Source organism: Protopterus annectens, chromosome 10.part0, assembly GCF_019279795.1.
Source record: "Protopterus annectens isolate FY-2018-M chromosome 10.part0, PAN1.0, whole genome shotgun sequence".
NCBI classification, from domain to species: Eukaryota; Metazoa; Chordata; order Ceratodontiformes; family Protopteridae; genus Protopterus; species Protopterus annectens.
This window is the reverse complement of record NC_056744.1, coordinates 1,646,484,260-1,646,511,781: the sequence shown is the minus strand read 5'-3', so window position 1 is coordinate 1,646,511,781 and position 27,522 is coordinate 1,646,484,260. Positions and strand designations below refer to the sequence as shown.

The window sequence follows — 27,522 nt, the reverse complement described above, 5'->3', positions numbered from 1 at the left end:
AGGATGGCTCTGCTCAACCTGTCCGCAATGACGTTGGATGACCCCGGGATGTGCGTTGCTATCAGAAAGCGACCCGTGGACTCTGCCCATTGCCAAATTCTCATGGCCTCTCTGCATAACGGGCAAGACCTGGTTCCCCCTTGCTTGTTTATGTACCAGACTACAGACATGCTGTCTGTCTGAACTGCTACTGTTCCTAGAGGTAAGAGGGCTTGGAAGTGTTGCAGCGCCAGGAACACCGCCCTCAACTCCAGAACATTTATATGTAGTGTGTACTCCGTGCTGGACCATTCTCCTTGGACTGTTCTTCCCTGAAAAAGGCCCCCCCACCCTATCAGGGAAGCATCCGTGGTTATTGTGGCTGTTGGACTGGGTAGAACGAACGGACGACCCATAGTGAGGTTCTGATCGTGCACCCACCATGAGAGGTCCCATCTGCAAGAGTCTGTTATCCTGATCAAATGCTCTAGGGGTAGGTGTTGGAACGACCACTGCGCGAAGAGCAGCCATTGTAGGATCCTCATGTGTAACCTTCCCATAGGGACTGCAATTAGTGCGGCTGCCATCAGTCCCAACACTTTTAACACCAGTTTGGCTGGGGCTTTCTTGCTGACCAGAAGAAGAACCTGCTGTTTGAGGGTTGAGGCTCTTAGTGGAGGAAGCTTCAGTAATGTCGAATGTGTATTTAGGTCTGCTCCGATGAAGGAAATGCACTGTGAGGGCGATAAGCAAGACTTTGAAATTTATGGAAATCCCTAAGTGGGAACAAAGGCTGATTGTGTAGTCTCTGGCTTGCAATAGACGACGCTCGGTGGTGGTGGTGAGGAGCCAGTCGTCCAGATAGGGAAACACCTGGAATCCTTGTCATCTCAAGTGAGACACAACTACTGCCATGCATTTGGTGAATACCCTGGGGGCTGAGGTGAGTCCAAAGGGCAAAGCTCGAAACTGAAAGTGACTGGCTCCCAGCCGGAAGCGCAGGTGATCTCTGGACGGTCTGGCCATTTTGATGTGGTAGTACGCGTCTGAGATCTATAGAGCACATCCAATCATCCTTCTGAAAGAATGGAAGGATCGATTGAAGCGTGACCATCCGGAACTTTTCCTTCTTCACGAAGGTGTTGAGATGGCTGAGATCCAAGATCGGTCTCCAGTCCCCTGTCTTTTTTGGAACTAAAAAGAACCTTCAGTAAGTTCCGGATCCTCTTTGGTCTGCCGGAACTGGTTGGATGAGACTGTTTGAGCAGCTTTGAAATTTCTATAGCTGCTGGATTACGCAGACGAGGTGGCACGTCTGGTAACCTTCTTTGTAGAGGTGGCATTGATGTGAAGGGGATTTTGTATCCTCTGGTTATAATGCTTTTTACCCAAAAAATCCGAAGTAATACTTAGCCAGGCCAGTGGGTATAAAGCCAAGCAACCCCTGAACAGCCGGGCCTCCCTTCAGGAGTGCTGGAAAGGCTTCCCAGGGACGGAATCCCTGTCGCCTTGGTTATGCGGACCCCCCCTGCCGCCAGGGCGGCGTCTTCCATTTCTACCCCCTCCTCTGCCTCTGGAGGGGGTATCACTCTGTGTGGTCTGGAAAGATCCCCAATTCCTACAGAACCACATTTTTCCGCCTCGTTGCCCTTTGAGGCACGGTCTAGTAGGAGCGGAAAAACAGACCCCGACAGCAGACAGGGTCTTTCCCTCTTGCTCACACCGAGTGAGAGTCTCCTTAACCTTGGGCCCGAAAAGTGTGACACCATCAAAAGGGGCATTGGCAAAGGAAGAATTGAAGGCATCCGCAAAGGAGCGCAGCCGCATCCATGATGGTCTTTGAAGAGCAATCGCTGAATCTGCAGCTGTAATCGATCCCTCGGCTGCATATGAGATGAGCCTCATGGATAAGTTTACTATGGAGGTGAGGGTGTTAAGTTGTGCTGTTACTTTTTCTGAAACAGCATCTGTGTTACCCTGGAGGGTATCTGTCAGCTCCTTGATGAGATCCCTCTCAAAGTGTGTGAAATGAGTCAAATAGTTTAGCGAACGCATGGAAAAAGTCGCTGAACTAAAAACGCACTTCCCATATCTGTCCATAGTCCTAGAATCCTTATTAGGAGGATGAACAGATGAGGAAGACTCAGACATCTCCTTTTTTGTGGCTGCCGTCACCACCATAGCGTCGACGAGAACTCCCTTGGTGAGATAAGATTTATCTTGGGGGGCAGTGATGAACTTGTTTGGTTTCCTAGGGACTGGTTCCACTGTGTCAGGTGCCTCCCACGCCCTTCGTGCAATCAAATCCATTAATTCATCGAAGGGCGGAGTCACCCAGGAGGTAGAAGGTTGAGCCCCAAAAGCCTTCAGCAGCACCGACTCGTCCTCAGTGGGGCTAGGGATTGCCAATCACCCCTCTGGTTTCAAGATCTCCAGGATGTCTGCAAATGACACATCCTCCGAGGGTGATTTGGGGGACCCCTCTGCCTCATCCAAGTCTGTGTCAGACGTTAGAGATTCCTGTGGGGAATCTATGTGCCTCCTCTTGCACAACCTTTTCCTCAGGACCTCATCAGAGGGGGCTTCTGGTGAGGCCTCCAAGGAACTGGAGGAACCCTCTGGGCTGGCTGATGCAATTGGGCTCTACGCTTGGGATGGATTGTGGGAGCAGAAACAGAAAGCGTCCCTTTTGGAGAAGGAGAAGATTCTACTGATAATGTGGTTGTCTGTGCAGACAACACTTTCCTCATAAGGTCAAAGGCTCCCAAACACCTGGCCGAGGGCTCCCCCAGTTCCGAAGAACACGGGGGCATCCCAGACCCAGGTGCCGTGGGCTCCAACCCCGAGGACGGAGCAGAGCCAGTCTGTGCCGAGGCCCCGAGAGGGAGAGTCGGTACCAACAGTTCGGTACGACTCTGTCCCAGAACCGAGGAGAGACAGTCGGCTCCGCGACTCCCCTATTGGTTCCGAAGGAGTCTAAGTCAATGGTGTCGATCGTGCAATGGATGGTTTCGGCACAGAGGGCCCCACTATCATCAGGTCATCCTCTCCCGGCTCCGAGATCTGGATGGGTCTCGAAGGAGGACCCGTTGGAGATATGGGGAGGCCTTCTAGTTTCGACACCAACTGGGAGGAAACTGCAATTAACTTGGAAAGGGCCGTGTTTTCCATGTGTTTCTGCACGACATGATCCACATCTGTCTCAGATAAAGGTCTGGAAGAACGGGTCGAAGGAGCCCAAGATGGCACCGACCGAAGAATGGACAGTGGTGGCAGCTCCGACACCGGTTCCAAGATCTGGGGCTCAGGAAAAGATTAATGTTCAACGCTCGGCCCCGAGATCTGTGGAACCGGCGAACGAACCTTAGAAGATGAACTCGGAGCCTATGACATGGGCTCCGACATCTTCGACCCCTTGGAGGATTTAGAAGCCTGATCCGACTTGTCTAAAGCCTCTTGAAAGGCAGGCTTCAGTAAACCTCTGTCTATGAGCTTTCTGCGCCTATCTGTCATGACCCTCCCGCTAAAGGAATGGCAAATAGAGCAATACTCTTGAAGATGGAGAGGGCCAAGACAGTAGACGCAGGAAGCATGATTGTCAGTAATGGACATTTTCTGCCCACACTGACATCTTTTAAAGCCAGATTTAGCTTTTTCTGACATACTAATAAAATAGCTAATGAGTATAGAAAAACTGCTAATCCTATGTGTATATAGATATGGAGAAAGGGCTATATAAAGAAGACACTCACAAAGGCACACCCAAAGAAGAAGGGTTAGGCCACAAAAGGGTGCCTGAAGAAAAACAAGGGTAGATATATATATATATATATATATATATATATATATATATATATATATATATATATATATATAAAAACACACACACAGCACTTCTATAACAATCTAAGAAATATAAGGTTATATCAGGAAAAAAATCAGTATCTTATCTGTAAATAGTAAGCAAATCTCAATTTTCTATCTGGTCTGAGCTCTCCTCGATCCGATCTGTTGCAGCGGCAAACTAGATCCGAGTAATGGCAGGGAGGATTGTGGGATATGGGCTGGTCTCGAACTTCTCTGAGATTCAGAGCTTTGCAATTCGGCTGACTCTGAGCCGAGGATCAGCTCCGAACCCGTGTGTAAGAACAAACGGCGAGATTGAATACTCTTACATCACGAGTTAGACCTTCATACAAATGTCACCAGCTAGATTGCCAAATAGCTCCCAGCTAGAATGCAAGAAATCAAAACTGGGGAAGTTACCTCCACAAAAAGAACAGTCATCAGTGGGGATTCCCAGGGTACTGTGCTGGGACCTCTCCTGCTCTGCATCTGTGTCTCTGAAATAAAAGCCAATACCAAAGGACTCTGGCTGTCCAAGTTTGCAGATGACTGCAAGCTAGCAGCAGTCACTGAAATCCCAAATGACTTGGCCATTCTGCAAGTTTTGTCCCAAATAAATAACTAGTACTAAAAATTATGGACCGTAATTAAAATTCCAAAAAATGCATTAATGTATCTTGAACAACTACATATGCAACAACTGGAACGCCCGCAGAGATACATTACTACAAGGATACACAGCCTAGACAACATGTATAATCTCTTTCATTTAACTCCTAATACCCCTAAACTACAATAAAGCCTAAACACAAAGGTGCATAAGCCCAACCTATTAACAACCCTCTGACGCTAACACTGTGAGAGAAAGAAACCTGGCTAAAGCAATCAACCAGAGATGATGAGATCCACCCACCTATAATAATATACAGAGGCTGATGCACTATATGAAAGGGAGAGGGGGGTGCCGTGCTATATAAAAGCACACAATGTCAATATCAAACTACAACTTAATATACACAAAAGTGTAAAAATAATTGATATTTACATCCCCCTGGCAACAACTCTGACACACTGGGGGGGCACTCTTAGGGGGCACTCTTAATTGGATATCTACCAACTACCCTCAAGAAACTATTGTTCTGGGGATGTTAATATTGACTGGGGGATGTTAATATTGACTGGAACATGTTCATCAGACTCCTACTCCACCCATATTAACTTCCATGGATTCTCACAGACCATATCTTCCTCCACCAGAATAGGTAAACCTAACCAAACAGACAGTATCTTAGACTGGATACTTATCAATAGTCACCCCCATATGTACATGTCAGGGACCCTCCCCAATTACCTTAGTGACCCCATCTCATCACATACATAATTAAATACAAGACAGTCAGCACTCAACTGCCATCTGTAGGTCTGTCAGAAGCAAGAGGAATTTTAAACCCACAAAATTCCAAACCCGAACTCAAAATCATGTAACTGGTCAGATCTATAACATCTTCCCCTTGATGAGGCAGTAGCATATTTTAATACTAAACTCCTTACCATACTTGATTCTCATGCTCCGAAACGGTCAATCAGAACTAAAACAAAAATTGCCCCATGGCTTTCAAAAGACTCAATCTAAAATCATACTCCGAAATAAAGCATGGACCAAGTGGCGTACTACTAAAGCTCCCCTAGATCATATTAATTTCCAGCAGCTAAGGAATGTGACTAAAAAAGCCATCATACTTGACAATAAAAACTATTATTGCCATCTACTGCCATCTACAACAGAAACATCAAAATAACTCTCAAAAGTTTTGGGCAGTATAAATCATCTTCTCCACCCAGGTCAATCCTCCACTCCTACCCCAGCATCATTCTGTCATAAAAGCTCAGAAGAATTGTCAAATACCTTCAATAGTTTCTTTACCGAGACTATCCAGTCCTTGGCCAACCAACTAACTACTACTTGCTCTTCAGTAAATGATCCTATACCCAACTCGCTACTCTCCTGTAACCTCCAACCAGTCTCCACATCCTTCATCCGATCCTTACTGAAGAAGCTAAAGCCAACTACCCTCTCAGCAGACCTTCTCCCAGCTGAATACCTGCAAAAAGCTGCAGATGCCATAGCATACCCAATCTAGATCCTAATCAATCGAACCATAACAGAAGCCATAATCCCCTCAATCTGGAAAATATCCTATGTTATACCACTCCATAAAGGTAGCACATCTACAGAACTAACTATAGACAGATAACCATATTGTCACCACTTGCCAAAATCATGGAGAAGTGTGTGCACAAACAACTCCTATACCATCTCATCCAGAATAAACTCTGGACCAACTCAACATGAATTTAGACCCCGCCACAATACATCTACTGCCCTACTCTCTTTTACCAATATGATTAACCAAAACCGGAACAAAATATCTTCAGCTTTCTTTCTGGACCTTTCCAAAGCCTTCGATATGGTTAACCATCAGCTACTCATCCACACTCTGAAAACCTCATCCTTAGATAACCAAGCTCTCCAATGGTTTCATGCCTACCCCATTGGTAGACAACAAGCAGTGCTTTGGCAGAACAAGCTCTCCTATCTGTTACCTATTACCATAGAAGTTCCTCAAGGCTCCATATTACGACCTCTTCTCTTTTCAGTCTTTATTAATGACCTCCATACAGTCATCCCAGATGCCACCTGCATTCAGTATGCAGATGACTCTACACTAGTATGTTCTGACACCTCTCCAATAAACCTACCATCAACAACCCAGCATACATTTACCATAGTTGAAAACTGGCTCTCTGATCATCACCTAATCTTAAACCCAAACAAAACCAAACTACTATTCTTCTCCCCAACCCGTAAATCCTCTACAACATCCTTTACCATAAAATCTAACAACGGCACTATCATCTCCCCAGACCCCTATACAAAACTTTTAGGAGTAACCACGGACAACAATCAGACTCGACACACATTAACCAAACCATTAAATCCGTAAACAAGAGAATTGGGTCACTTTATAGGATAAAATCTTTCCCAACTCCAATGGCTAAAGCAACCATTGCCTGCTCGCATCCTCTCTCTACCCTTCTTTATGACTCTCCCGTGCTTACTAACCTTAACAAATCTGACCTTAAACTCTAGTTGCTATAATCATATCGCCAGATTTGCAACTGGCATGCCTTATAGGACACACCACTGCCTTAACCTAAAAAACCGTGGCTGGACAGAACTGCCAAACCTTCTCCAGCTAAACCAACTTATAGAACCATTTAAAATTCTCAAACAGCCTGACAACACCCCTGCACTGAAAAATATAATCATTCCTTACACCAATCTATGCTTTCCTGCTAATAATAATAGTAATAATAGGCTGCTTGTCCAAACAATCAAGTCCTATAATTCAGGGGTGATTCACTGTTTGCCAATGACATAGGTAAAATATGGAACTTCCTCCCTCCTAACCTTACTCTTACTACCTCCTCCCTCCCAACCTTACTCTTACTACCTCCTTAGCCCAATTCAAGAAGAGTCAAACTTCATTTAAAGTCACATTGGCTTTGTCCGTGTTCCAGCCCTGATTAGCTCTTTTCCTTTAAACCAGAGTATAAGTTTCCTCTGACTCACCCTAGTTTAATTATGGAATTGATCTAATTCTATACCTGTTTGACTGAATCTGACCATAAAAGGACACCTTTAAATCATTTTGTAATGATCACCTGAGGTAAGGGGCCTGTAACCCCGATAGGATCTATGTATAGAAACTAAACTCAATCTATATTTGTCATATCTTAAGCTAGCACGTTTGTAAAAGTCTGTAATAGAATTTCTGTATTTGTTGTAGCTATATCTAGGATGTTTGTAGAAGTCTGTAAAATTGTTTTCCTCACAAACATTTTACTGTATGTAACATTCTGCTAATGTATCTATGTTGGAGCTTTTCTCCCTGAGCCTCTGGTGAAAATGGACATGTATCCAGTCGGACTATCCCGGTCAACAAATGTAAAATAAAATAAATATAATAAATAAATAATTGGTATCCTGCAGACTTAGGAGGTGGCCTATGTCTGGCATGCAAGGTATCCTCTGACCCAGTACTGACAGACCTACTACACACATCAGCAAGTCAAATGACATCAGCAATACTTGGGCCAGAGATCTAAACCTTTTCTATAACATCAACAGAACAGTTTGGATGGACAGGCATATCTTGCAGAGGACACCACTGATCTGAACAGACTCCCCATCCATGTAAAGCAAAGCTCATTGCTGTCCAATATCAAGCACAACTTTGGATCCATGGATGGGACGCAGAAGAGTTACCCCAGCACTATCCCCTGCACTACTGATGGACAGAGACAGCTCCTAAATTATTTGTGTCATGCATAGGCCCCTCAAATTATCTATGGTATGATCTCAACTATTCTCACGGAGTAATATCAGTCACAGGATGGATAAAGTCAATCTAACAACAAACAGGACAGGACAGGTTAATTCAAGCACCAAAGGGAAATCAGCTAGGCTTAAGATGGCCCACAAGGGCAATTCACTTAATACTAATCTATGAACCAGTTTTATACTGACAAGGAGACAGCCTGGTAAGCTGACTGGACTTCAGGAGCTAGTGTTTTTTTCTTTTTGCAGAGGGCTTTTGAGACTTGTTCTGAGTAATTACAGGGGCAGTATGTAATTAATGGAGTGAGGAGGGCAACATGGAGGGGATCGCATGAACAAAAATGTATCTGCGAATAAGTTTCTGATATCTTCTGTGCGACAGTAGGTAGTACCACTGAACAGCAACTTGGTGCACTGCCGAGTATCTTTCCTAAGACTATGGCCAGTTAAAGTCTTTGCAGGTATCTTTGAATGAGGTGGCAATATTTAATTATTGCTTAGCTTTACAGTTGCTGATCTTAAAAGTGTATGGTTATATTCAGAAGCAAGCCTAAGAAAATTTGTTTGGGCTAAACACAATTTCTTAACCATTCACCCAACAAATTATACCGTCTGATGCAAAATTGTGCTGTTTATGCATTTTAGTTTGTTAATAAGGCCAGTCCTATGATTTGTTTCTCAGAGAAAATCCCTTCCATGACATCATGAAAGACTGGCTCTATGATTCCTTACTACCTAAACTTGTATACAAGTTGCAGTATTTCCTAGAAAGATACTTTGCCAAGTAGTCCCTTGCAGGTGGAACACCTTACAATGATAATTAGCAGGTGATGATGTAGTAGTCAAACCACAATTTAAGTAAAAATCTGCTCCTCTAAAAAGAGTTGTTCTTACCCATAATGCTTCACAGTTGCATGTAAATCACTACTCAATACCTACCATGACAATTTTGTTGCTGTGACTAGAGAGAAAAACTACGACTTAAATAAATCAACCACCACCCTATAATTTTCACAATATTACTTGGAACTTTAAACAGGAGGAGAACAACAAGTACTGAAATTAATTGCAAAAGAAGCATGCTTCTGAAAGTGACTGATTCACTTTAAGCCAGATTTCTTTGCTCAACTTTTAGGTCACTTTTAGTATTGGGTGGTTTTAGTTTATTTCTTGGGGCAGTAGTTTTTTTTCCCCCTTATATTGTGGAGCTTGTTGCTACAGGGGTTCCATCACATGGAGCTTTCTTCTAGACTATGGCATTGTATTTGTGATAGATGAGAGTTCAGATGCCTCAATACAGGAGTCACATTTGCTATAATAACTAGTTGTGCTACTGTAAAAGCATGGTGGGCATGACATGAGTGCACTGCAGAGGGCAAGTGCTTTGGTGCGTTACCTAAGGGGCTGAAGAAGGGGTTAAATTAATACATTTGCACATGTGGGTTAAGTTTTAGTGCGGTACTATGGAGGCATGATGAGCTGTGATAATTGGGTAACACGAGACCTGTGACTCCAATTTAAATTGGCATCTACACCTCTCAGAAATAGACTTGGCATTAAATTGCAAGAATGGGTTGTCAGGGCTTATGAGGCAGTTAGTACATTGTCTCCAAGCACTCTGTCAGCACCTTACTAGGCCAAACAAATGGACTAAAATGATATCATTAGGAATTTAAGGCTTTGGTTTTAATTGCACTAAATACTGCACAGTCCCTTAGATACAAAGCTATGTTACAACTTCATGGATCAGTAACCCAATCCTTTCCCAGGGAACTAATAAATTATAAATATAAATACCAGCTACTCGGCAGGCACGGTCAGCACAGCTACACAGGTCAGCAGCACAAATACTTAGCAGGGCACTGACAACACAATTACACAGGTCAGTAGCACAAATACTTAGCAGGGCACTGACAACACAATTACACAGGTCAGTAGCACAATCCAACAATAGGGCACTGACAACACAAAGTACAGTTTTGTACCTACCATAAATGTAGATGTTAGAGTGCTAATACAGCTGCAGTCATTACAGATGGGTTCTCTTGCCGTCAGGCGGGTCCTCGGTTGGTCGAATTCCAAAGTCTAGGTCCGGCGTTGGTTGTTGTCGCCTTCTTCCCTGACGTCAGTGCGACAGGGGTATACAAGACACAGCCGACGCCATTTTCTTCAGTCTTTCTTGCCCCAGATGTCAGGTGCCCCCAGAAGGAAGGCAATACATGATTTATATATCTATGTATAGTCATGCAATGCAATATAATCAAATTCAGTAGTTGCAAGCAAATACACCATAGAAGGATAACCCAAACACGTTGTAGGAGTTAGCCACTAGGCCTGTACCAAGAGGGGAAGGAGGGAGGGAAACCTGGACTGTAGCTGTATTAGCACTCTAACATCTACATTTATGGTAGGTACAAAACTGTACTATGTTCATCGTGCATACAGCTGCAGTCATTACAGAAGGGTAGAATCCCAAAGCTACGCACAGGGTGGTAGGCACTAGGTGGAATTAGGAGGAGCCAGAATGCCCTGCAGCACAGCAGTGGCAAAGCCTGCTCTTGTTTTGGAGTATAAAGGTAGGTGGTAGTGTTTAGTGAAGGTATGCACCGAACTCCAAGTGGCTGCCTCCAAAATATCTTTGGTAGGAACTCCTCTGAGGAAGGCTGCAGAGGTAGCTGTGGCCCTTGTGGAGTGGGATCTGATGCCTGCAGGCACAGATTTACCATGAAAGGAGTAACAAAAACGTATGCAGTGGCCTATCCATTTTGAAATTGTCTGTTTTGAAATTGGCTTCCCTTGAGCTCCTACAGCATAGGACACAGAGTTGTTCTGATTTCCTGAAAGGCTTTGTTCTGTCCAAATAATAACGTAGCTGTCTATGGATGTCTAAGGAATGTAGCAGCCTTTCCCCTTTGTTTTGAGGATTGGTGTAAAAGGTAGGTAAGTGTATGGCCTGATTTAAAGCTACCCTGGATACTACCTTACGCATAAATGACGGGTTGGTTCGTAGGGAAACCCTGTCCTGATGGAAGATGAGAAAGGGCTGCACAGCCATGAGGGCTTGTAATTCCGAGCCCCTACGAGCTGAGGTAATAGCCAGAAGGAAAGCTGTTTTCCAGGACAAATATTGCAAATCTGTTGAGGCAGCTGGTTCAAAAGGAGGCAATGTTAATTTTTCTAGAATGTAATTAAGATCCCAGGCTGGGATTGGTTTCCTTGAAGGTCTTATATTCTTAGCCCCTCTGAGGAACTGTCTTAAGAGTGGGTGAGAGAATAAGGGTGGATCAGTGTTGTATTCTGCAGAAATGGCTGAGGCATGGATTTTGATGGAGGAGAATGAAAGTCCACTGTTCAGCAGCTCAGTTAGATACTGTAATATCTGAGGCAAATTCAGTTTTCTAGGATCCTGGTCCTTTTTCTCATTCCAAGTGCAAAACCGTTTCCATTTTGCGGAGTAAGCTTTTCTAGTAGATGGCCTTCTGGCTTCCAAAATGACATCCTGTACCTCCTTGGAGAGTAGGGTCTGTTGCGGTGTTAAGGAATTTTCCATACAGCCAGATTGAGTGTTTTCAGCTGACTGTGAAGAGTTTTGTAGCTGTGCTGAGTCAGAAGAAGAGGCATTGGAGGTAGGGTCCATGGAGGAGAATGTGTTAGGCTCCTCAGGAGTGGGTACCAGTGTTGTCTTGGCCAGTCTGGAGCAATCAGTATCATCTTTGGTCTGTCTGCTCTTGCTTTCAAAAGCACCTTGGGCAGTAGAGGAAGAGGTGGGAAGGCGTAAACTGTCAGTGCTGCCCAACTGAAAGAAAGGGCGTCCACTCTCCAGGCCTTTGGATGAAATGTCCTTGAGCAGAATTGTCAATTGGTGATTTTTGTGGGAGGCAAAGAGATCTATGTCTGGCCTTCCCCAGGCTTGGATTATCTTTGTAAACACTTGAGGATGCAACTTCCATTCGTGAGGGTCTGTCATATTTCTGCTTAGATTGTCTGCCAGTGTGTTTTCCATACCTGGCACATACTGTGCTTGAAGCTCGATTTGCAATTCCAGAGCCCTGTTCCAAAGTGACATGGCCAGCCTGCACAGGGGGTATGAATGTGTTCCTCCTTGTTTGTTTATGTACCACATTACTGTGGTGTTGTCTGTTCTTATTAATAATTGCCCTGGATGCAGGGGGTACTTGAAAGCTGTAATTGCATTTATCACTGCTAGCATTTCCTTTTGATTGATGTGAAGGTGCTTTTCCTTTTGGGACCATTTGCCCTGAATGCACCTGTCTGTCATATGCGCCCCCCAGGCATAGTTTAAGGCGTCTGTTGTGATGACTTAATTTGCTTGAGGTTTGCAGAATGGTAGACCTGCGTTTGTTTGGCATGCTTGAACCCACCATAGAAATTCCTTTTGCAAACATGGAATTAGTGGTATTATTGTTTCCAAACTGTGGCTGTGTTGAGACCATAGGTTTTTTAGGTACCATTGAAGTTTCCTCCTATGCAACTTTGCACATGGGATTAGAAGAATGCAAGATGCCATAAATCCCAGAGCCTGCAGGATTTTCCTTGCAGTTAGCCTGGTACAATTTGCTAGTATCTTGAAGTACTGAGTTAGTTGCCCCTGTTTTTCTGGCGTAAGATAGGCCATCTGGGTGTTTCTGTCCAAGTTGGCACCCAGGAAAATTATTTCCTGAGATGGTGTTAGCCTGGATTTCTCTTTGTTGACTGTGTATCCCAGAGAATTCAATAACTGTGTTACATAAGCCAGATTTTCCAGAAGTACGTGTTTGCTGTCCACTTGGATCAGGCAGTCATCCAAATAAGGGTATATTTGTATCCCTTGAAGTCTGCAGTAGGCAATTACTGATGCCAGGCATTTCGTGAATACTCTGGGTGCAGTAGATAAGCCAAAGGGCAATGCAGAGAATTGATAGTGGATTGAACCTGCAAGAAATCTGAGGTATCTTCTGCAGCTTTGTCTGATTGGGACATGCAGGTATGCCTCCTTGAGGTCCAATGTTACCAGCCAAGACCCCTTGCCCAGCATGGGAAGAAGCTGCTGTAAGGTGAGCATCTTGAATTTTGGTTCGAGCAGAAATGTGTTTAGAATGGATAAGTCCAAAATGGGTCTCCAATCGGTTCCCTTCCTTGGCACCAGGAATAGTCTGGAATAAAAACCTTGACCTTGTTCGTGAGTAGGTACCTTCTGAATAGCTTTCATGTCCATGAGCTTTGAAATTTGTATTTGAGCCTCTGCCCTTTGATTGTGTGGCAGGTTCGGCATGCCTCTCATTTTTGGAAGAGTGTGAAAATTAAATCTGTAGCCTCTGTTTATAATGTCCAGGATCCATTTGTCTTTTGTGACAATATGCCAATTTTTTGAAAATAATGCCAGCTTTCCTCCCAAGGGTGCTGCCACTTGAGCCTTGCTTGGCATGCAAAGGGGAAAGTCATTGGTTTTGTTTCCTGTATTGCTGTGCACTGTCTTCGCCACCTCTTGATGCTGGAGGTTGCCATTGTCTGCCTCTATATGATCCTTGAGATTGTCCTCTGCCCCTTGCGCGTCTGTATCTACCTCTTTGGGGCTTGTCCGTGGCTGGAAAGGACCAGTTTTTTGAAGGCCAATTTCTACTAAAACATGGTGGTTGTACCTGTAGAAAAGCCTTAACAGTTTGCATAGATTTAGCTTTTCCTCCATTTTCCTTAGTATTTCCTCAGCATTAGTACCAAATAATACATCCTTTTGTAAAGGAGCATCTAGTAATTTAGCTTTGGCATGATCAGGCAAGGTTTGTTCCCTAAGCCAGGCATGTCTACGAATGACTGATCCTGTAACTGCAGCTCTACTTGAGGCCTCTAGAGCATCATAACCACATTGTAAGGTGTGCTTACCCACTTGTTCTGCACTATGCATCATATCCTGCAACTCCTTCAGATCTGGTTGTTCAGGTTGTGACATTTTATTCTTTAATTGTGATAACAGAAACTGCTGACATTTAAGCATATGGAACTGACAATTTAAGGCCCTCATGGCTAGAGTGGCCGAGGTATATACCTTTTTCCCCCCACCTTTCTAAGGATCTAGACTCTCTTTCGGAAGGTAATGGATTCTTAGCAGTAGAGGCTTTCATTCCCTTGGGGCCCTGAGAAATTGTTTCTGGGTCAGCATTATGGCTTTTGTAAAGAAATTGGTGTGAGTTAGGAACTCTGTAGTACCTATCAGGCTTTACTGGGGCTGGAGGCAGGGAATCCGGATTAAGGCAAGCCTCCGAATAAACATCATCAAGTATGTCCAAGACAGGAGGTATCGCCAGAGGTCTGTGCTGAGGTAGCAGAAGAAATTCCCTAAGCCTTTTCTTTGAATCTGAAAAATCCTGGCCTTCCCAATGGAAGTGTTCCCTCAAAGTATGCAAAGTTTCCCCAAATGAGAAATCCTCTGGGGGGGGGGGGGGGGGGATACAGAAGGAATGGACTGTTCTGCATCAGAATCTTCAAGGCGTACGAATGCTCCTCTTCATCAGAATGTTCTGAAATAATGGAGCCCTGGTCAGAAGAGGGAGATTCTTCCTCCACTCTGGGTCTCTTGTCCGGTGGGGGTTGGGAACCCCTGATAAGAGTAATTAGATCCTCAGCCATTTTGAGCATCTGCTTTAGGCATGGGGCCTGAAGATGGGCCCTGTGCAACACAACATACTCAAAAAGTGCACAATTTTAATAATAAAGCTATATTTACATTTCAAAAGGAAAATGCATTTTAAATACCATACATATTACTACACTCCTTTGTTTTTGGTTTCAAATAATCTGCACAAATCTTTTTTGGTAATTTTTTTTTTATTACTGCTGTCACTACATCATGAACTCAACAAATGCAAGCTCCTACAGTTTCAGATGCTGAATTCACAGATGACAGAATTCTCAGCTCTTGCATTGTGTAATTGCCAGCTGTATGATAAAGTATAAAACAGTGAAGGAAGTTAGACAGGGGATTCCCCTCACCTTAAGATGCATCAACATTGGAGTTTGAATGTTAAGCACAGAAATGTCAGCCACCTCCAGTGGCACAGAAGGATAAAGCCCTGACTATGACCCAGATGACCACAATTCAAACATCACCTTAGGCATCTGCTGAAGCTGCTATGGGGGACTAGAGGAATTATGTGGCTATGCCAGATCACCTCTCTTCAGGGGGAAATGTGTGGGGTTCACGCCTGGAATGCTCTTTCCTGATCCTCATTGGACAGCAGGAATTCCATGGGAATGCTGGCTTTAAGGGGAACAAGAGAACCCGGAGACGTAACATCTGCGGAAGTGAATGACACCCCACCCAAAAAGCTTTACAGTTATTACGCAAATCTCACTTTAAAAATTGTGTTTCTGTTAAATGATCTAATGTGCAAATCCAGTTTAACAAAAAAAAAAAAAAAACATGTAAAAACATACTAAAAAATACGTGACACGGAATGAATAATTACATAACTTCAGTACAGATAAGGAACAAGTCAGAAGGTAAAGAGAGTCAAAAATATTAAGCAGAAATGTTCTACATCACGAGCTGGCCGGGGCTCTCTACTGCGTCAACGTCCTTTGGATGTGTGGGAGGAATAGAGTACATGAGATAATATGGTGTAAGAATAGCATTTTTCAATATCTTGTGCTTCAGCATAGTGTGATTTTGTAAAGGGCATTATACACTTGTTCGTTTATGTACTTAAGTTTATTGTTTATTGGTTAGGTTAGTGCTAAGAAGTCAAAGGGTCCTTTACACAAGGACTACACAAATGCAGTATGCAAAACAAATCTATGGAAAATTTCAGGGTAGCCAAAAATGCAAACAGCATGTCTTTGGGAGTTGGAAGGAGTTGGAAGAAACCAAAGTACATAACTGGAACTCATACATACATACACATTAGAGCCCACAACTTAGTTGGAAGCCAGAACCAAACCACATAATCTGGTTCTAAAAGCATCAGCACTAACTAGTAACAGTTACAACTTTAAACACTGAAGTTGTCCATCCAGAACCAGAGTTTATTTCGGCTTCAGCTCATAATGCAGACCTGTAACAAACACTGCAAATTAAAGGGCTACAGGGTAATTACCGAACTATGATGCCTCACCATCGATGAAAAAGGATAACCTATTAACTGACTCTTCCAGTTAAATGAGTGACCACCACTATTTATCTGACAACATTAAAGCTATTTCCCGACATTCTGCTAACTTTCTATTCCTTGAAGCTTCAAACGGAATAAATAAACTAGTCAAAACTTCAAACTGACAAAACTTTAATGTGTACCCCCACCTACGTACTTACAAATACTAGCTTCATGGCTCCACATATGCACAAAATTAGAAAATCATACAAAAAACAATCAGCGTCAGTGTACACACAAACCAGAAGTGAGATTTTTAAGGAACAGTGATAGTTCAACAATGGGGAACTGAACTTGACATTGCAATCTCATCTACCTTTTCGCTCAGTTAAATAACCATCACCCAAATTAATGCACTTTCACCAGGGTTGAATGAATTAAGAGAAGCAAAAGTGAAACAGTGACTGATTTACAAGAAGCATAACAATATTAAAGATGCAACAGTTAAAATATCATTTTTTTCTCTTATTAATGGAGTAAATGGTTTCAAATACGATGCACACATCAAATGTGCAGGATCATATATCCTTTTCAGACAGAAACTGAACAAAGCAAGAGCAAACATTTCTCTTATACATTTGTTAACTGGGTAATCCCACTGCACATTCCCCCTTTTCAGGGGTGACCTCTGAGCCACTCAGTCAGATTCATGGAGTAGGCAAATAGAGGTGGACAGAAATAAACCTTGTACTTTTTAAACTGTTTTAATTAACTGCTGCATTATTTCTGCTTTGTACTGTTTGTGACCAAATCATTTTCTGCACTTGATTTCAACTGTTAGCCTAGATAGCACAGTCTAGATTCAGATCTGCTGAATCTAGCCTATTACTGAAACACCTGAGCACTAAACTAGCCATCTTATATTAAGAAGGGCTACCCTGCAACCTTGTAGTAGAACAGTGTAGATCCCAGCCTTGTCTGAGCTGGGGATTGCTGGAGGAAGGTTCAATGCATGTTTTTCTATTGGTAGAACTTACTTCTGCTTATATTTAAGCCTCTCATTTGAGCGTTATGTGCCCTGTATAGATGCAAACACCTTGAAACACAATTTATCCCTAGACATCCGTCAGTGGAACCCTCCCCAAGCTTCTTTGCTGCACTACAGGCAATTCAGCTGCACACTGAGCAGTGTTGCCACACTTATCATCCCTAGCCTTCAATTATTCGTCCTATCGCAAAAAAAACTATTCTAACTAGCCCACTCCCTTCCCTAATAGTACATACGGTAAAAAAACTGTTATAATGGATGGGCAGTTTCCCATTACTTCTCCAGCCAGCCTGATTGACATGGGCATCCTGAGGCAATGTAGTAATTGTCTCATGTATACAAACAAATACCCTATGTGAGAGATGTAATTACACTACGAAACTGGAGTCAGTTCTCTCATGCAACAACAAACTGGACATCAAACAGGTTGTCAGCATACACACTTCACCTTTCACACAAAATAAGGTCACAACACAAACCCACATACATGGAGGTACTCAGTAGAAGCCTACTAAAAGATCAGAGAACTCCCAAACGTAAACCACTTGCACAGGCTGCTATGCCAATAGTGATCACAGCACATAACACATACACCAGCAAATAAACCCCTAATGTCTTGGTCATAGTCGACTCCATAGTGAAACACACAGATGTCCTGCTCACCAGGCTGGACAAAGAGAAGGTCAAGGTCCGCTGCATGTCAGGTGTCAGGATCAGTCAGATCACACATGCACTCAAGTCACTCAACAACAAGAACCATTATGACTCTCTGTCACAGTCCATGTTGGGGTGAATGACTTGAGACATACCTCACTGGTCTATATGGAGAAAGACATGACTGAACATTTAGATTGCGTGTCCCAGGCAGGTATAACCCTAGCCCTAAGCAGCATTCTACCTTCACAGAGGATGATGCTACAATATAAACAAAAAAATGACCAACTTCAACAACTGGCTTATCTGCTGGTGTCAGTCCATGGGTATCCCAGTACCTGTCAGCCTGGGAAGACATGGTTGACAGGCCATGCTGCTTTGCCAGACATGGTCTGCACACATCTCCTTTAGGCTTTCGGATACTAGTCAAGGCGCTTGCCTCCCCCATAGTGGCTTTTTTAGGCAATGTCAAATTAACAAAATTTCCAACATAAAATTCACTCGAGAAAAACTAAACTAAACCTTGGAAGATGCTGATGTCTGTGCAGTCACTGAAACATGTTTCAAGGCCACAGCACCCTGGCCGTGCAAGGCTAAAATGCCTTCCACACATTCAGACCTCAAAATAAGCGTGAAACCAAAGGTGGAGGTTTATCCATCTTCATTAAAGCCAAGTACACTTCAAGATTGGTCAAACAGTATGACTCTCTCATGAACTACTCCATGCAAGTACCCTACCATATCATTGCTAACTATAGGCCCCCTCACCAAGAGCCAAGAAAAGCACACCACCTACCTGTACTTACTAGAGTCACTCCCCACACAGCCAGACACCTTAGCAATGGGTAATTTCAACTATCCTTCTATCAACTGGGAGAAATACACGAGCAAAAACATGCTCACCCAGAGGTTCCTGGACTTTGTCAACACAAATGCTGTGGAACAGACAGTCTGCATCCCCACAATGGGCTCAAATGTCCTAGACATAGTACTCACCAACACGGGGGGGGGGACTGCACTCCCCCTTGTGTGATGCCCTCCCTGGTAAGGTTGGACCATAAATCAGTCTTGTTCAAAGTAACTGTTGGACCAGACACCCCCAGAGGAGCAAACAAAACTAAAAAACTTTTCCAAAGCAAACTACAACCTACTAAGCAATGGTATAAAAAGTTTTATACCCCCTGCAATCACAGACAAAAATGCAGAGGTGCATGCAAATGCCCAGTATAAACACTTAAACAACTTTATAGACTCAGCTGGACATGACCAGACCAAAACCAGGTCCTCCCAAAAAAAAAAAACAAGCCACCCTGGTGGACCTCAAGTATAAACAGGTTATACAACAAGAGGAATAAACTGATGTCTAAAAACAAGAGGAAACTAACTCAGCAGAATAATTCCCTCCATAGCTTGAGCAAGCAAATCAGAAATCTTGTAAAGTCCTCTAAAGCAAACTACAAAGATAAAATAGCATCCTTAACAGAGGATAAACTTAAGGCATTCTTTAACTACATCCAAAATCTATATGCCAAAATGGTAGCGGATAGCACCACTCATACTGCAAGAGAGGAAATTGCTTCGGCACAAACTTCACTCCCCTGTTCCCACCAATCATACACCAAAGCATACCAGACACCGGTCCTCTGCCTCATATCTCTAGGGATCAGGTCATATCTGTGCTCTCCAAGGCCAAAAACACGGTCTCAATGGGACCAGATAACATCCAATGTTGCTTACTAAGTAATCTGAAACGACCTAGTGGACCCAGTTAGAGTTCTCTTCAACCACAGCCTGAGAAATGGCTTTGCTCCAGCAGAGTGGAGAACACCAACAGTAATCCACTTGCACAAAGGGGGTCCATCAACAGACCCTGGGAACTACAGACTCATAAAGGTCTAACCAAACTAATCTGTAAGGCCATGGAAAGAATCATCACGGACCATACCAACAAGGACATAGGTGACCTTCAAACTCTAGACCCACACCAGTTTGGCTTTGTTAAGGGTAGATCATGCTCATTAAACCTAGTAGACTTCTTCAAGAAAGTCACCAAAGCTGTGGACGACAGTAAGACAGTGCATACAACCTAACCTGACATAGCCAAAGCTTTTGACACAATCTTCCCAGTTGGGTATCATTGAGAAACTCTCTCAGCTGGGTGTCAACCCTTACATCTTTAGATTGGCTGCCAATTGCCTCATCAACAGAACACATACCGTCAAAGTTGGTAACTCCACCTATACCAGTAGACCCGTCACCAGTGACATACCACAAGGATCTGTCCCGCTTTACTGTTTGGAATCTATTTCTCAGAAGTCCAAGCTAAAGTACATGGCCATTGGCTTATCAGGTTCACTGATGATTGCAAATCGAGTGCAATCATTAAGTCCTCCAGTGATATTAACATATTATAGGAGGGGCCAACACAGACAAATGACTGGTGCCAAAGCCATGGTCTAAAACTAAATGCCAAAAAAGTGCATTATCCTCCTCTTTGGTACAGTAGAATTCCCTGCCAATTACAATACTGACAGCACCTCCCTAAGTTCAAACCCAGTGGTACAAGACCTGGGAACATATGTTGACAGCAATCTGAACTTCGACTACCAAGTTTCCACAGTAGTAAGGAAAGCCACCTACATTTCGTATCTCTTAAGTAAGGGCATCACATCCAGGTCTAAGGATGTTATAACGCCACTGTACTAGACACTCGTCAGACCATTAACAGGATTACAATACCCTCTTTTGCATGTATCTCACCAGACACCTAAGCAGCAGCTGGAGAGACTACAGAGGTTTCTCACCAAGAAAGTACAGGCCCTCCAAACCATGAAGTATGTGAACAGACTGAAAAAACGGACACTGTACTCTGTATCTTATAGGCTGCTGAGAGGCAAGTTGAGCCTGGCCTACAGGAAGTCTCCAACCCTACCCTAATGGAATGCTGCACATCCACAAGTCAAACAGCACAAAAGTCCACTCTAAGGATCTTACTGTAGCCCGTGACATAAACAGAACACGCTGGAGAGGCAGATACATATCCCAGAGACTGCTGCTCCTCTGGAATAAACTTCCAATTCACGTGAAGCAGATCTCCTCACTGACCTTGTTCAAGCAACCTAGAAAAATGGACAGGAGACAACAAATTCCTCCACAGGGTGGCACCCATGTCCCTCATGGACGGGGGTTAGTCAGGGCTGATCATAGACTTGCTCTGTGAATTATGTCCATCTAACCAGGAAAAATTGGGGCAACTCAGGATTAACATGGCTAGAATTGTAAGGGCTCTAGAGCTGCTTGCACAGTAACTTCCTATGAACCTCTGGCTACACTGAGCAGCTCATTAACAGTTCAGTCTTAATCCTGTGCACTAACTACCAGGGTTAATTCAATACACACACACACACACACACACACACACACACACACACAAACACGGGCATATCTGCATGTATATAAGATGTGTGCATATATTTATACACAAATATATGTGTGTGCGTGTTTATATATGTGGATCTACCTGTAATGGCCGAATTTACATTATGCCAAATTACATTTCACCAAGATCAGCTGTCTGAAATTACACAATGCTGAATTTACACTTTGCCGAATTACACCTTGCCAACATCCACTCAAAAACAAATAGTTTCTGGTATTTGTACTACAAAAGGATGATATGATTTGGCCATTATCATACACCATACCACTTTAAATCATGGCAAACGTGACAAACAACTCACCTGGAACCGTAGGATGTGTCTATACTACGGAAAAGTCCCAAAGAGGCAAAGATATTCTAATCGATGGCTTTGTGTACCACTTGAACAAGAGCACCAAGGATAAAAAATACTGGGTAAGTAAGTACAAACATTCACACAATTGCAAAGGGAAAGCAGTCACAGCTTGTGTGATGAATGGTGAAGAATTAGTTAAATCGGTCCAACATAATCCTACAGGAGACCCCTCGGAAGTAGAAAAATATTGTGTGCAATGCATTAAAACAAAAAGCTGCCTTGTCTAGAGACATGCCATGTATTATTGTGGATGACACGATCGTGTCTTCTATAGAATTTGCTGCATCCCTACCTAGCAGGAAAGTGTTGCTACAGCAGGTTAGGAGGGTGCATACTCGGCCAGCCCAGCTGCCAAACGTTGACTTTAACTAATATAGAGGTGTCAGATTTTCCACTGAAAGTAGGGGAATTCCTAAAGAAAAAATAGCAGATACAACTGAAGAAAACGTAGTGATGTTTGCTATTGTCCAAAATCTGTCTGATCTTAGTAAGGCAATCATTTGGTTGATGGATGGTGCCTACATTATGAAAGGTACAGTTTGTAGACAACTCTATACCATTCATGCTTTAGTCAAGTATGGTGCTTACGTGAAGTCTGTTCTATTAGTTTATATTCTTATGACAAAAAAGTCACTGCGGTCATATAGTTTTACCTGGCACTCTGACTTAATAAGTAACAATGGGCTCAGTATCTGTTGTAAATATATTTTATGTGATTTTGAAACAGCGGCCATAAAGAGTTTGCGAGTGAATATCAGTGGTGTAGTGAGTAGAGACTGCTTTTTTCATTTGGGGCAAAATCTCTGGCGTAAGGTATAAGCGTTGGAGTTAGCTGCACTATGTAATGGAAATATGACGTTTCAGTTGTATGTAAAAAAATAGCTGCTCTCACCTTTTTAGAGGAGAATGAAGTAACACCTACGTTTAACATGTTAAAGGAAGAGTTTCCAGTTGAAGGAAAAGATTTAGTTAAGTATTTTGCAGAGTGGTATGTATTTGGGAAACCAAGTTCACTTCTCGTTCTGCAACCTGTGGGAGATTCCCCCTGGTTTCCCATACCATTTTGGAATGTGTCAGTTTTGAATGAAATGTTTCTGCCAAGAACACAAAACAGTGTTGAAGCTTGGCACCAGAGATTTTAAGTGCTTAGTTGGCAGATACGTTACCGATCTTTGTGATAATACCTACTATTGTACGTGAACAAAATAGGTTGGATGAAATACGTGTGCATATCAGACTGCTGCATGCCCTCCCTCACCTAAGAAATGGAAGTTACTTCAACACAAGAGCAGTTTAAATGCATGTTTGCAAACAAGTAGGAATATTCAAGCATGGAATGTACTACAGCAATTGCAACATTATTAAAAATGTAAGTGGTTCGGAGAGCACCGTGTGGAAGCTTGTTAACTTTTTTTGGTTATAACGTCACTATTTGAGTTTCTGATTCTATAGCACAGGTTTATGTTTGGATTAATCATGTTGGTGTTGTTCCACTTTGGTTTACTTGGACGGATTGCAGGTATGCACCGTCACATTCACCGGTTATTTTCGGCACAGTGCAATTTTGGACGACTGGTCTTGGTGAAATGTATTCGGCATAATGTAAATTCGGCAATTACAGGTAGATCCATTTGCACACACACACACACACACACACACACACACACACACACACCTTTTAGTGACAAAATTCATATATTTCTGGGAGGACATAGATACAAAATCCACACAGAGAATGACAGAACATGCAAACTTCATAAAGACAGTACACATCTTACTGCTGAAACACCATATTGCCCTAGATGATAAAAGTGGCTATTAGAAATGTATCTACTGCTTCTAAGAATGCAAAGACTTTAGTACATGCACATATGAGTGAGCAAATGAGTGAGTAAGTGTGTGTGTGTGTGTGTGTGTGTGTGTGTGTGTGTGTGTGTGTGTGTGTGTGTGTGAATGTCATGTTTTCTAACCACAAAAGTACAACTATCCACATCCAGAGTTCGAGAGCAGTTTGGCTACATTCATTAGGTTCACAGTTTTGCCAAGAGAGCTCAATGCTAATCTTAATCTAAAAATGTACTATTCTGGATCCTTCCTCACATAGGCTTCCTGCTACAGATACTAGCCCATACAGATATTCATTTCCTTCTTAGAGATAGGGCCAGGGCTGAGTTTATTCCATATACATAGGAGCGGTCATATTTTTTAAGGTATGTTTGACATCTATTTGTACTGAAATGGGAGTGTCCTCTTTTTGCTTATGTCACCAGAAGGGGTTTAGAGTTTTGAATAATAAGGGGTCCTTTAAAGCTCTACACATTAGGCTGAAGTTTCCTCTAAGAAGGTGATACAACACAGAGAAAAAAAGTGAGCTGCCAAAGTCTCTGGCTACAAAACAAGTCTTGAAGCCCTTTGGCTATTTTTGGAAGGAACAGTTTTACCTTCCCAAACTGCACCAGATGACAAGCACGTGTGCTACAAAACAGAGCAAAGTACTCCATACATTCTGAAAAGGACTGTATGAAGGACAGTTACTTCCCAGGCATAGATTTCAATGCCATGGAGGACAGACTGGGCAACTCCATATGCTTTGCAGATGGTAGCAACTATATGGGTATGAAATGAAAGGCCATCGCCTATGGTCTTTCACTACTTTGTCTACTTAGTTGTTGCCCATCAACAGTATATAAAGCTGGTGGGTGGGAGGTTACCACATTCCAGAATGCTGAATTTTATGACAGTGAGTTCAAGACTCCACTCGTGTAATGTTTTTTGCCATTTGAAGGGAGGTGGTGTCAGCGGGGATTAAGGACAGTGCTCCCACATATGTAGTCACCTGCATATTTGGCAAGTTAGATAATGGATGTTTTAACATTTGAGGAAAAGACTTCAAAAAAGGACAGGTGCCAGGACAGGGCATTGATGTATTTTTTTTAGTCACATGGGGAGTAAGGACAGGAATCCTCCTATTCTTACTTGTGTATGACCATGCAGTCAGTTGTGGACCCATGATATTACAGCTTAATTTACCTTAGGATCCCAGAGTTTGCATACAATTCCTTCAGGGTAACACCTCAGCCAAACTGAGGTACAATGCATGGACAGATAAACCTTCTTCCATGGTAGTAACCACACTTTTGAAGAAACTTATGACATCATACATTCAAGACCTATTTATTTATTTTTTATTTATTTTACATTTGTTGACTGGGCTAGTCTTACTGGATACATGTCCTTTTCAGTAGAGGCCCGGGGAGAAAAGCTCCAAGCACTAGCAGAGACAAAGAATACAGTAATTTAGTAAATAGTCAAGTTACAGTACATTGTCTGTGTTGGCAAGAACAAAAATAGCAATAATTCATTTAGTAGGTTGAAGGTAATATCAATCAGCGAGATAAACAAAGACAATAATATATATAATTTTTTTTAGATTACAAAGTAAGCATCAACGAATAGTATGGAAGAGAAGTGTAGAGAGAGCAAGAAGGGGAATAAAATGTCCGTCAGGGTTAGAGCATGGACAAAGCCAGTGAGATTTAAGATGTTCTTTAAGATGTTTTTTAAATTGGAAAGTAGAAGCCAGGGTGGATAGTTCAGTTCCAGTTTTTACCTACGGTGTTGGAGAAAAGTGAGTCCCCAGCTTTGTTTTTTTGACTTAGTAGTGGCAACAAGGAGCGTGTTTGCTGAGTGTAGTGTTTCAAGATTTTTGTATGGTGTGATCAGATTAGTGAGGACAGGGGTATTGTTAGGGGGATAAACCTACTTTTGAAAACAAGACAGCCTTTGGTCAAGTGACTTTAACAAGCAAATTATAATAAACCCATTGACAATTAGCATCCCTGAACTTGCATCTTCTAATCAACCAACATTTATAATACAACCCATCTCCACCACCTTCATCCAAAATTCTGCTGACCAACTTCCATCTGAATTAACATAGCAAAATCATGGAAAAATGTGTTCACTACCAGCTAAATGAATCACTAACTAAAAATAACATTCTTACTCCCTGTCAACGTACCACCACTGCTCCGATCTGTCCAAAGCCTTTGACATGGTCAACCACCCCTCCTCATAAAAATCCTGGATCTCTTTGCTTTACAACCAAAGGCTATCCATTGGTTCACTTCCTATCTCACTAACAGAAAACAGGCAGTCCTCTGGGATAACAAACTTTCCTCTCTTCTCCCAATTTCCCATACCAGAGCTCCAAACTATTACTCAAAATGTATTCCCTCCTCTTTAAACCTACTACTAGGTCCCCATTAGACTTCTCCATCTTATCTATTAATGGCACCAAACTACTAGGTGTCATGATTGATAACAACCTTACCTATGATTGTCATATTAATAATACCATTAAAACTGTAAACAAAAATTGGGCTCCCTCTACAGAATTAAAATTTCAACTCTTCTCTATGCCTCATCTATTTTCACTAACCTGAAGAAAATTTCAGAACTCCACTCTCTCTGAACCAAAAACTTCACTGGGAACTAGAGAAAAAAAAATGTTGCTTCTTTCTTTTTCTTTCTTTGTCCATAAACTCTTCTATCAACAACAAACACCTGCACTTTCCAAACTTCTGACCCCCTCAAGCAAACTCCTAGTAACATTAACTAAATCCAACAATCTACCTATCCCTCTCACTCTCTATTTACCTTCTTTCTATGTAATATTCCTTCTCCTAGTATAAAGCAGTAATACTGTAACCTAGTAAATTATCTAACCTTTCTCGTCTCATATTGTACTCTTGTGTATATACATTCTGAAAAATATTTTAAGCAAATGTTTATAATTTTGTATATGTTTTCTTTAACTTGTTACCTCCACTGAAAATGGACATGTATCCAGTTGGACTAGCCCGGTTAACAAATGTAAAATAAAATAAAAATAAAATGGAAAAGGTGGTATATTTATCACACAAATTATATTTCTTAATTATACTGTCAGATGAAATTCACTTACTCTGATTTCCTTCATGACTGTCTCTTGATTATTTTTAAGCTCTTGCAGTTCCTGAAGTTTAGAGTCCAGTTTCCTTTTCATCATCTCCAACTGATCCTGAATAAATACAGTAAAATTGGTAATATGCAACTGAAGAAAAAGTTAAACTAAACAAACCATAAGCATGCCTTAAAGTTATATTTGCAAAGCTGTAATAAAAAAATAAACATAAATAAAAAAAAAATGACCGTGGCATTTAAAAAGCAAAACTCTATATTACGAAGGTTCAAGTTAAAAGTTACCATTTTCTGCAAGTCATTCAAGCCAATAATCACAGCTATAGGATGAACATTTTTTCACTTCCCATGGCAGATAACTCAGACTACTGCTGTGTCACCATGTGAAACTAGGAACTGTGCAGCACCAAAATATTCTACAGGAAAGTGGTGACACTTACTGCTAGATAAAAGAAAAAATCTTCAGAGGCTGCAGACAATGAAAGCCCCATGACAGCAAAACATTCAAAAACATGTGATCCACAATGTGCTGTTTAAGTAAACATTCACATACACACTACAGCAATTAATTTTCAGAATGTTAATAGTGGCAGCTGAAGTGAAATACAACTGCCACCTGATGTTCATTTGCAAAGGTTTAGTCTTCATTCCTGCCTGCCAGTGGAAGATAAGTGAGAGACTTACATTTCTCCCTACAGTGGTATCAGATGCTGTCTTTTTGCGGTTAACTGGACTTTGCTTCTTATTCTAAGA

The 27,522-nt window shown here is 42.3% G+C and overlaps 1 protein-coding gene across 1 annotated transcript in view; it reads right to left on the bottom strand.

The window, feature by feature from the left end:
* The window catches only part of LOC122813842 (zinc-binding protein A33-like), a gene marked incomplete at its 5' end in the record, with an annotated part of 195,750 nt that overhangs the window by 107,635 nt on the left and 60,593 nt on the right, over positions 1–27,522 (bottom strand). Inside the window, 1 exon segment of the mRNA XM_044086377.1 lies at positions 26,774–26,869. Coding sequence (XP_043942312.1) covers positions 26,774–26,869 — 96 coding nt within the window.